Consider the following 12414-nt stretch of genomic DNA (forward strand, 5'->3'; position numbering starts at 1 on the left):
CTTCAGAGAGAGTTGGTGAGAATAATGCGCGCAAAACACGACGATGGGACCAGCATTACATTTTCATAGCCAAAAGTAATCGACTTCAATAAAAAAAACACGTATAAAAACAAATTCACTCACATTAAAAAAAAACACGCTAAGGAGTAAAAATCGCTCAAAACTCTTTTAAGAAATCGAATACAATGGAATCCATGGATTGCTGCGTCTGAAATTTCGAGAAAGATTAGGTAAATTGTTTTTCTACACTGGCAACTTTTCAGTACTCTGTCGAGCTCTTGTCAAAATTGTATGGAATTTACGGTTCGATTAAATCAAAGATTGATGAGGTCAACCTTCCATCAATTAACGGTATGAGGCTGGTAAGGAGTTCTGACACGCGGTAAGAGTATCAAGCCGTCTGCAACTTGGTACCAACTCTCAGCAGGCGATGACAGTAAGCTGCCATACAGTAACCACTAAAAATGTGTGAAAGAACAATTATTTAGCTCAACTTTACTACAAAAAGGCTCAACGATTTGTAGGAACCTCAACATTCATTTTCTAGAAGCTCACATGCAACACATGTTCTTTTTATCTGTTTTTAAAACTTGTCAGAGCGCCATGCTATTTTAAAAATATTAACTACTTCATTTCATAGCTAATTTTGTAAATAAACTAAACCCCAGCAATAATACCTCTTTTGAATTCAAATAAACAATACAGAACCAATTATATTCGTAAAAGAGCTGCTACAAAAGATTCAACTCTCATTGGACATATAATTTATAAATCATAAAAGCAAACACACGGAACCTCAAGAACCCAACTCGCTTAATGTGCGGCGAAGAATTTCCATCAGCCTAAATCATCCGCCTCCCCCACAATGTCTAGGCCTGGCTTAATTGACCCTTGACCCTCATCACTCATCGGCCAATTTTTGCCGGGGCGGAACATGGTCCGTCATCAAAAAAAGGGGGGGCCTACCACCCGTCGATTGACAGCACAGAAACACCGGTTGAAGCCTCCGTTTGCTCACGATTTCCCCGACCGGATACACACACCTACATACACAAAGACACCGATCGGGACGGTAAAAATGGAAAGGGAAACATGCAAAGTTGGTACGGTTTGGTACGGCCATCCCACCTGCTGTGCAACAGCAGGTTTCCATTTCTCTTTTTAGTTTCTTTTATTTTCTTTACAACTTTATTGCTGTTTTAGTTATTCTTTTCAAAGTGCTTACTCGCTCGCGGTAAGGTAAGAAAACAGCATCCGCTGTTTGAAAGTTGATAACACCGGTTGTTTTTTTATTCCTTTCTACTTCTCCTTCCGCAATTATAATAAATGGCGGGTCCGCCCAGGGGATGGAATTGAAATTCCAGATTTCAAATATGGTTCATTGTTTTCCTTCGCTCCGCAGCTCCTTTCAACGATCCTTCAGAAGTAGCAGCACGCTTCAAGAACGTCCTTCTAGTGATCGCGCGTTTAATTTCACCTCACTCGCAAGGGGTTCTGCTGAAGGAAACATTGTTCCGCCCAGTGGAAACACCTTCTTTTTCCTAGTATTTTTTCCGTCTCTTCTAAGAACACTCCAGGGCATGGTAAGCTTGTTTACACCCTCGGATCATCAGGCACTTGTTGGTGCGTATTGCTTTCGCCACCATTCCTAGCGCCCTCTGCTCCTGCTAATCGTACCGAAATTAATTACACGTCTTACCGTGAATCGATATTGCCAGCATTTGGAGACCGTCTTTTCAGTGAGCCTAACGAAAAAAAAAACGATCCCCGACCACCCCGCAGCGATAATTTTAGACGTTCTAATGCCTTTGTTTAGCAATTTCCAGTGGGATTGATTATCTAGTGCTATTGAGCAAAAACAAAAGGAAGGTGTTTCGGGGTTGTGCCGTACCTCGTGGGCTCGAGCGTGTATTATTTGGGGCCCTTTTTTCCACGAAACTTTACACAACCTGCCTCGGCCCTGTTCGACAAAAAAAAATCTCGGATGATTGTGTCTCATCCGATGCCCAATGGTAGTGGCGTAAAGAAACCCACCCCCCCCCCTCCCTCAACATGATTAGTCTAATCGTATCGGAATCGGTGCTTCAGCGCCCAAGCAGTGATGCAATCAATTCCGTCGGGGTTTAAATTGTCATGCAACCGTAACCAAATGGTTTTCACGGTTTTGCAGCATGACGCGATTGATGCCCATCCATCCGACGACGCGCAAAGGTCCAGCGGGGCCCGGTTCAGTACGCAGCACGCCCAAGATCAAACGCCGTTCCGTCCGGCTGTGTGGTTATGGTTGTGTGATAAATAATTAACTATCCCTGAGATAGGGTTCGGGTGGGCTCTCACCGAGGCAGAGGTGGTGGGAGTTTTGAGTGTATTGTTTGCATTATTCATTACAAAACGTCAAATCAGCTGAATCGCCCGCGCGCTTACCTGTCTGCTTGTGCGGGCTAAAACAGATAAAAGTGTAGAAATGCAAATACGATACGCGTTTTGGTTGGTGGCAGTGTATGAAATGGATTTGATTGCTCTTATCAGGCACTTAATTTTCAGTGGAGGGAATTCGGTGTTCCGTTTGGCTTCGTTTGAGACATTTGTTTTGCTAAATTGTTTCTATTTTATTTCATTAACGAGCTGCTGAAGAGACACTGTGCATGAAAATTATGATTTTAAGTTTAATTTTGAATAGTTTCTTTCCCTGAAAATTGGCTTTCTTCATGATGGTATTTGTTGCCTTTTAATACAGCTAGTTTTAAGGTAAATTAAGAAGCACTTATTTGTTTGTTTTTTTCTGTTTTTTTAAGTGTACATAAACTCGTTATTTTCTTAAGCATTTATCAAAAAGTTGCTAATCGATTGAATATTTAAACGGCTAAATCGGGCACAAAAGTACAAACCTATGCAATATCTAAAAGAAAAACGAAAGACATATGCTTCTCAAACATAAACTTCAATTGGTATCTTAAACATCAAGTGGCAAACCGGTCACTTACATATTTACTACTGTTATTAGACATATTTACTCTAAAAAAAGCCAGTACCATTGCCCCTAATAGTGAAGCCAATTGTATCGTTAGGTTATATATGTTAAATTTAATGATCATAGTAATATTTATATTTAATATTTGTTGTAGATAAATGTTTTATTCTTAACTGATTTTAAGAATAAAGTGTTGATTTTTTGGTTCCAAAGTTGTGAATCGAATCATGGACATCTTCAAACTTCGGACATTCATCATATTATTTTTGAATTTCTTCATCTCTAGTTCCTGGCCATGCCGTTATTTAATTTTCCATGATTGCCATGATGTACTAGATTCATCAACAAATGTGTCTGCCTTCTAGTAGGACCTGATGTCATGGTAAATAAATATATACTGTTGGTCAGCATTCACAACCAGAGGCTTTCTTAGCAGTTTTGCTTCAAATCGACTGCAGTGTAAATTCATCGCTAATTTCATACAATCTGGTCCAGATGCATTGACGGAATCTTTGATAGAAGTTATTCTTCTTCTTCCTGCCTGCCTGTACCCACTTGGTGAAGTGAGCTTGGCGTTCAGTGACTTATTGTTACCATAGCAGGATAGTCAGTCCTACAAATGGGAGCACGGTCTATTCGGGACTTGAACCCATAACGGGCATGCAATTAAGTCGTACGAGTTGACGACTGTACCACAAGAACGGCCCAAACCGGTAGAGGTGATAACCAACGTGAAAATAAGACTGGTTTATCATATTGCACTCTGATTTTCACAAAAACACGTTTTAAATTGCTGATACTCGAAGAAAATGGTCAATAATTGCATAAAAAATATTTGTTTAGACAAAACAAAATAAACACATTATTTTAAAATAGCTGTAACGCGTGTGTGAGAATGTGAAGATTTTTTACGAAATTTTGAAGCTGTCCGCCATTCGAATCAAAACGTCCGTAATTGGCAACATGAGCTCGAAACTGTCCGGAATATGAGTCAAAATATCGTTGCAATTTCATGATTTTGTTGCAATGAATCAAGTAAAATTATTGGATATCTTCATTTGTTTCTCAAGTGATTTATACAGAGGTTTTACGTTTGCCACAATGAAAGACACTACGCTTCATATACTATGTACGCTTTCCAATACCATTTGAACTTCAATCTTCAAGCGACCAGCTACCGTCTCATTACAATCCCACACTACACCCACCTTGCACTAACAAGCAGTCAGAAATCACCGCACCGGCCAAAACCCGCTTACCGGCGCTTCGAAGCAAAGCATCGACAGGCCCTGTAATAGGATATTGTTTTATGAGCTCCATAAATTATCGCTAGCGTACATTCAATTATTTCCGGATGTCAGTCCGCTTTTTTGACTCCCAACCAGCCAGCCAACTAGCCAGCTTTCCTCAACCCTAATCAGACCGCTTGATCGCATGCAAACACCCTTTGCAGCTACGCTGCTGGCCACGTTTGCATCTCTTATCGCTCACCCACCATCGGCCAGCTCCGATACCGATCGCAAAACGACACTGACCACTGCCCACCTTCTTATCCTTATCCTTCTGGTGGGTGCCGTTCAGTTCCGGATCGTTTGCCATTTGGGCCACCGGGCAAAATTGTTTCCTCTCGCCAATTTATTGCACCTCGAACGGATATCCTGTCTTCCAGGCATCCCTAGATCCCGTTTTCTATCGGTGTCCAGATGCGAAAGGTGTCCGGCCATGGTCTGGTTGTCGACCATCTTCAGCTGGTCATGCGGCAAACGATGGGCAATGAATTACTCAACCAGAGTGTCACAGAGGGTCCACATGCTTAAAGCTGCTTCGGCGAGATTTTGCATGATTGTCTTAAAGGATAATTATTGTACGGGAGTTTTAGGAGCTGTATGATTATATGTGTAGTAAAATGTGTTCAAAATTCAGTCAAATATTCTATAAAGAGTGGCCTTTCAACTGATCCTTCCTTTCAAGCGACTAATTAAGCGACTAGCAACACATGTTTCCATCAAATATTGAAGAATGATTTACTAAAAGCAAATAAGAGCAAATACTCTATTCTAAACTCCAGTGAACAAGTTATTGACTCGTAATAAGCTTACACTTCATTCGAACGCGTTTAGGCATACCAGCTGTTGCAATAAAGCCATTTTCCCCTATACTCTCTATTAGCTTGCTATTAAAACAGTACATTTTTTTGTGCAATTCTTTATGCAAAGCCCCGTAATTTTATTTGATCTTTGACGCATAATTGACGCCACCAATCACCACCGATGCGTCAATGCGCCCCGTAACGAGTGCCCTTTTTTGTGTCCCCTTTTCAGTGCTTTAGCTCATCGCTCCGTAAAGTCAATCGCTTGGAAGCCTACTCATCCGTTCGGCACGGAATGGAATTAATCCACATTTGGTTTTGGCAAACGGTGAACAACGGGCATTAATGCCCACAATTGACACACATTTTTATTGCACAAAAGCGTTCAATTTATCGGCTTATCTATCTGCAGCGACTGGCCGTCCTGGAAAAGCGCTGGTACCATTTTCGCCTTACATTGCGTAACCGTAGCCGCATTGCACGCACGCTCACTCGCGCTATCAGTAAAGGGTCATCGCGGTGGCAAATTGGAAGATGAAGAAGAATCGTTTTTATGACAACTTGCCCTCCCAAATAAAAATTGCCGTTTATCATCTTTGGCCAGACGCAAGATTTGCCATCTTTATTGGCAGCCAATTTCGGCTGTCTCGGGGAGTGATTTCGCGCGGATTGAAAATCAATTTCGCTCCTCGCACTTCCCAGTGGTCACAAAACTATCGAAAAAGCGCACAGCACAATAGCAGGGCAGCTCAATCAAGCAAACCAAAACTGATGATCGAACTGCCCTGGCCATTTAGCGCGCGAAGACTCACCATTGTGGCAGTGGCAGCAATTAGGAAAGCTTTACGAGGGCCTTTCTTTTATCAACAAACGACATCGCGATCTCTGCGTAACCAGCGTGTGCCAATTATTGGCTAATCAGCCGACCGATTGTGGGCTTTTGATTTTTCACCTTCTCAAGCCTCTCTTTGCACGCGTCTTTCTTTCCTGGCAATTGAGAAAAAAAACCTTATTGTGACAACTCCATTTTCCGATCCCGGTGGAGAGGATGTGTCGAAAAGTGCGGCACAAACACAGCTTACATCGCTCGTCGTCTTCTTTTGCGCTGCCCTCGTGGTCACTTTAATAATCGATGAAAAATACATCACTTTTGAGGTCAGCCGTAGCCGTTATCGTAACGCACGGTGACAAGCAAACGGGGTGAACATGCTCCACCTCTTGGCTAATTTGTTGTCATCCGTACAGTGTGCGATCTGCCAAAAACATGGGTGAGCGTGCGAGCGTGTTTTCATCATCCCATCCCATGGTCGATCGTTCGCGAGGCTCCACCAGGGCAAGTAAAGATCAGCGAAAGAAAGACACACAGATAAGAGAGTGAATGGATCGCAGCAACCGCAGCAAGTGTAAGAGCATGAACGAGACGCAACGAAAACAACCTGCTGCGTATCTTCGCGTTACGCAGAGGAAAACTCTTCTGGCTCTGGCCAGAGTTTTGCTCGAGGAAAATTTGGGCGCGGTATAAATTGATTACGCTTCACGGTGGGAAGCATCATTCGCTTGTGATCGTTCGTACCATCCCAATCGTGTGAGAGCAGTGTTTCAGAAACTGAATTTTGCTATTTTAGTTTTGTATTTGGTGCAGTGTGTTTCTTGCCAACTTCGATCGTGCTCACAACTCAACACAGACAGAAGGTTGAGGATTGAACTCAATTATGAAGGTGCGTTGTGGATTGTGCGTTTGAAAAATTCTTAAGGACATTTGGACTTTTGTGATGATATATTGTGAACATAATTATGAAGATATAATATGTTGTGAATTTAGTGTACATTACATAAGGACAGTGTGTTGCTGTGCTAAAAATCCTAGATCTGATTGGAGTTCTTGAACATTTCGTGATCCAGAATTAATGTTTGTGAACCTTGTTGTAACGTTGGGAAAATAACCAATTGTTCAGTATTTAGTTTCCGTTGTGTTTATTGAATAATTTACCTATTTCGGTTAATACCCATGAAAAACTGGATATGGAATTCAATCATGTTACTTTGGGATGATCGTCTCTTTTTTACTATGTGTTATGTATTTATTTTTTTTGAGTCATGGTTCTAATGAAAATAGAACCACAGTTTGTACAGTTCAGAGTCATCAGGCTACCAAGATGTCCAGACACGTTTAAAGTACCTAAAAATCGATCAGTGAACCTATCAATAATCAGAATTAAACATTTGTTTGCAAATGTTATCCCAATGGGTGGTTCTAGCTCAATTTCTTCTTGATGTATTTACATCAATCACCTTAATTTACCTTTACTGCTCAAGATACCATCAAAATACCTGTAATTTGCTCAATTTTTTTTCTCAAAAACTGATTAAAAACTCAATCTAGTACTACACAGTGATTCTGAAGTTCTAATTACTAATAAGTTATTATAATGTTTTCATCTCAACGTTTTCTCTCCCTCACCCTTCATTGCAGACGTTCATTGTGTTGAGTCTGACGGTGGTGACACTGGTGGCCGGTGCCAGCCTGGAAAAAGCCAACCCCACCAAGGAAGCCCAGGATCGCAAGCTGGACGAAAAGAACCATGCCAAGCGTGGTCTGATTGACTACGGCTACGGTTACGCCAAAGAACCCGAGCTGCAGGGAGGCTTCAAACCATCGTTCGGGTACGACATCACCGTCGGTCAGCATCATGTACCACAGTTCAAGACGTACGCTGTCCCCGAGTATCGTCACAACCAGTACGCTCCCCTGTACAAAGAACCGACCGTGTACAACTGGAAGGAGGAAAAGCACACCATCATCACGAAGAAGGTCCCGGTGCCGTACCCGGTGAACGTGGAGAAGCAGGTGGTGATTGAGAAGAAGGTCCCGGTGCACGTGCCGGTGAAGGTGCACGTCCCGTACCGCGTCGAGGTGGAGAAGAAGGTCCCAGTTTACGTGGAGAAGAAGGTGCACGTCGATCGTCCAGTGCCGTACCCGGTGAAGGTGAAGGTGCCGGTGTACCACAAGGTGGAGGTTGAGGTCCCGAAGCCTTACCCAGTGCACATTCCCAAGCCGTACCCGGTGTATATTGAGAAGGAGGTTCATGTCCCGGTCGTCCACCGTGTCGAGGTGGAGAAGCCCTATCCGGTGTATGTGGAGAAGCCGGTGCTGGTGGAGCAGGTGGAGTCGCACGAGTCGCACAGCCACGAGCACAGCCACGAGCATGAGCACAGCCATGAGCAGGTGAGCCACGAGCTGCACAGCCACGAGCAGGTGAGCCATGAGCTGCAGGGACATGAGCTGCAGAGTCACGAGCATAGTAGCCACGAGCAGGAGCATGTCGTCCATCATGACATCCGCCCCGTTGGTGTCAAGTCGACCAACTTCATCTCGGAACCTATTCACGTGGAAGACCATCACGAGCACCAGTATGGTGAGGAGTCTCAGAAGATCGAGCGCAAGGTGGAAAGCGATCAGAAGGCGTCGGCCACCACCACCACTGGAGCTGCTGCTGCTACTGCCAGCGAACAGAAGAAGGATGCGGAAAAGCCTGCCGATAAGGAGTCGTCGCAGTGATCTTTCTGCGTACAGCTTGTAGTTTAATTAGTGGTAGTAAACGATCATCTTCTATAGCTCATTGTTCATTCTAGCCGCCAATTCTTCCCAATTGCTCGATCTTGCTTGCACAGGGAGGGGAACATAGTACAACATGCTGTCATGTTAGTGCCTCAAACCAGTTGGAGAGCATAGTTTGTATTGTAGCTAAGCGTATTAACCACCAGTCTCTCTAGTCTCGAACGCGGTGTCACTTCTCGTAGACCCTACAACTGCGAGAAGTTTGTCTGTGTCCCTACCAAACACTGTAGCAGCTTACGAATCAAAACCGATTGACCCAGCCCTGTCTGCAAGCGAATCAAAAACGCTCATAGTAAATAAACAAACGAAATGTATGAAAATTGAAAACAACACACTCTGTTTTGCCTTTCGATCGTGGATCATTTTCTCTCTCGATTGTACGCGAAACCGTTTTTCAGGTGGTGACCCAGATGTTTGCTTCTCGCGCACGGTGCACGCGCACGAGAGCCGATCGATGATACAACCGCGCTCCACCACGCGACGCGTATGCCTATATTGCTCAATAACGCACACTTTTACCCTCGTTACATGGACCGTTGCTTTCGCCCGTTTGGACGATCGTGGACGGACGACGAGACGCACGTGTACGGCATCCCCCGCGCAACGATCGTTCAATCTCCTTCGCTCATTAGCCACGGGGTCCCGCGCCTCGGGGTGGAAATGAGCAGCAAGGCGAATGTAACTCCCAGCCTCCGCTGCGGCTCCAACTCTTCCGCTGCAGCGCAATTTCGTTTCGATTCGTCGCACACAACCGACGACGACGGGCTCGCGGTGGCGATGATTTGCAACGGGAGCCGAGAAGATCTTCACAATGTTGGAACCCCTTCCTGCCGGAGGGGGATGATCGTAAGTATTAAGTAATCTGTTGGCGTGCGTTTTGGAACACGCGGTGTGGGAATAGGAAACTAGGGAGCACGGGGTAGTGAAAGAATCGGTGAAAGAAAATCAAATCAACGAAAAAAAAACTACAGCCCCTCTTTTACGCCGAGACGCAAAACCCTGCAAGATGTAACTGAAACCGAAAGGAGATTAATAATGCTTTCGTACGCCGTTGTGAACCGTGAAACATAATTTCGTGATTGTTAGCGGTAAATGCTTAAACAAACATGCGTAAGGTATTACTGAAGGGCATGGTTATGCTGGCGAGTTTTTTGTGTTTGTGGTGGAATTGACCTACATTTTGTGCGTGTTTTGGCTGTTTACAATTGAACAATAATTGCCACATAATTTATTCAATTAATCAGTAATAAAACAAAGAAACAGTAAATAAATAGTAATAGAAATAGAAAAATAAATAGAAATAAAAGGTAATGATTTTTGATTAATAAAATAATAGGTTGAACAAGATAGGCGAATTGTATGTTGATGAATGATGAGAAAATTAATAACCCTTAATAAAATGTTTGTTAACAATTTCATCAAAGAGATTTATTACGAGATTGTTTTATTATTTAATTTATGCATTTCAATTCATTTTCTGTAAAAAAACAATAATGCAGCAATTATAAATTACCATTTCATATGGCTCAAATAGATTTTCAATTCCTCAATACACTTGTAATATAGAGTTTGGCTTGTTGTTGACCGAAATTTAAAGATCATATTTTCAAATTCAAATGCAATATTTTTAGCTTAAACAATTAACAGAAGAAAGTTTTCTCTTGGTAATGGAAGAATGCTTCAAAAGAAATATATTTTCATACCCATAAAAGCACAAATAATACATTTCAACGCACAACTTGCGCTCAGTTGAATATAGAATCCATTAAATACCACTCACCAAAGTCCAAACCCACTTCTACTTTCGACCACTTTTCGACCACTCTTTGTACGTCTTATATGCCATTTATTTTGTTTGATAGATAACGATCGGTACACTGCTGCCACCGTTAGCACCCATTAGATGCACTTTGCACCTCTTAAGCCAGCATCCAGTATGCGCGTAGCACGCGTTTCCTATCAATACCAATTCAAGGCTATTTATTAGCTGATGGAGTAGTCCTGACTTCCTGTGAGAGGGAAAATAGTATCGCACTCACACACGTTATGCATTTTGGATGCAGTTAAGTGCATTTTATAGATTGAGCTGATTTTACGAGAAGCGCTAGTATGATTTAGCTCTGCAAATTTGCTTTTCTGATTAATATAGACGTCTTTGTTCAAGTGAATGTAGATACCATAACTCTCTATTAAAATGATAAAGAAATGTGCGGTGTAGGTATTCGTTTTAATTTCACATTGTTAAAGGATGAACAATTCCACCGAATCCTCAAGCCAGTCTATAAAAGCCGATGCAGTAATGAATTATTAAAATTGATTTGAATTCCAAAGAAACACTCTGCGACAAAACCAAGCGATATATTTCGAACAAGGTTTATAATTTCTCTTTGAACACAATGAAAGCTTGTAGTACAAGAGTGAGTGTGTTGAGCGAATGCTTCAATCGTAATAGACGTAGACATTATTATTATTTGAACTGAAAAGAAACTGAGCCCACTGAGAAAGAACTGATCAAAACTTTGAAACGAAATCAGTGCTGTAAATCTGTGCCAAAGCTATCAATCCACAAATAGCTTCACAACAACAGGGATTCAACCAGAATCTGCCACATCCTAACCAATTTAACCCTCACTAATAAACCAACCGGCTAACAAATAGAAAGGTGTGTAAATGAACGGCAAAAACAGGCAAACGCCAGCTGAGCCCGCTCGCAGCAAAACACAGGGTGATACGTCAGCCAGCCAGCACGACGTCACCGCCTGCCACGGTACACGGTTGAGCAAATTGCTGCAAATTGAAATTTATTGAAACAGAAAAAAGGCTCAACCCCAGCAGGCGGGGGTAGGTGTTGGAGCCTTTGGGTGGAACACATAAACGGCACAGTATGCGCTTGGGCGAGTAGTTCGGGAGTTTGTTTTTTTGCTGTTTCTTCTCTCTTTTGTATCAACTATTATTATTATTATTATTATTATTATTATTACTACTACTATTCCTAATGCTGGTCTCGATAAATTCTCCACCATTTAGAGCCGAACCCGGAACCCGACGCAGCTGTCAATTGCATTGTTTTGCTGTCAAACGATTTAGTTTTATTCCGAATGATTTTTTAATCGTTTTACGCTTTAAGCACACACACACACACACACACACACACACACACACACTATCGATCTACCTGTACCCAGCACACACAAACACTCACTTACCTAGTCAGCGACCGAAAAGTCTGTAGTCCTGTACCTAATGGAACCGAGGGTGGGGGTCGGAAAAAAGCGATCCGTTCTTGTGTGCAGTTTGGCGTACGCTGATTGATTTTTATTTCCCATTTCCCGGCCTCGGTTTTTAGTTTGTTTTATTTTATGCCAAATGATTTCCTGGCCATTTTTTGTATGAGTTTTCTCTCCCTCAACCAACTCAGCACCCATTCGGTGGAGCTTTTGCCTCATACGGCCAACCTAGACCACCGCTTCTAACCACCTTCCATTTGATCAATCTCATCTCAACCGTTTTGCACTGTTTTGGTGTTTGGTGGTGATGGAAGGTTCGGAAAAGTTCTAATCGCTTGCCCGTGCCGTTTCAATCCGCAGAGAGGGCATTGGAGAGGGCATTGAGGGAGATTGGTGAAAGTTCAATCAATCGGAACATTTTGCTTTAATGGCATTTCAACCGTTCGAATGCAGTGGATGTGCAGGCTTTACCCGGTTTTGGTCTAGACCGTGTGTTAAACTATTTCGT

The 12414-nt window shown here is 42.7% G+C and overlaps 1 protein-coding gene across 1 annotated transcript; it reads left to right on the forward strand.

Moving 5' to 3' along the window:
* The first annotated feature begins 6506 nt into the window (after positions 1-6506).
* On the forward strand, positions 6507-8977 carry LOC120904582 (LIM domain-containing protein A-like). Its single transcript, XM_040314673.1, has 2 exons — positions 6507-6778; positions 7534-8977. The coding sequence occupies exons 1-2, from the start codon at positions 6773-6775 to the stop codon at positions 8617-8619; spliced, it is 1092 nt and encodes a 363-aa protein (XP_040170607.1). The 5' UTR covers positions 6507-6772; the 3' UTR covers positions 8620-8977.
* Positions 8978-12414: the final 3437 nt, after the last annotated feature.

The sequence above is a fragment of the Anopheles arabiensis genome, chromosome 3 (genome assembly GCF_016920715.1).
Source record: "Anopheles arabiensis isolate DONGOLA chromosome 3, AaraD3, whole genome shotgun sequence".
Classification (NCBI taxonomy): domain Eukaryota; kingdom Metazoa; phylum Arthropoda; class Insecta; order Diptera; family Culicidae; genus Anopheles; species Anopheles arabiensis.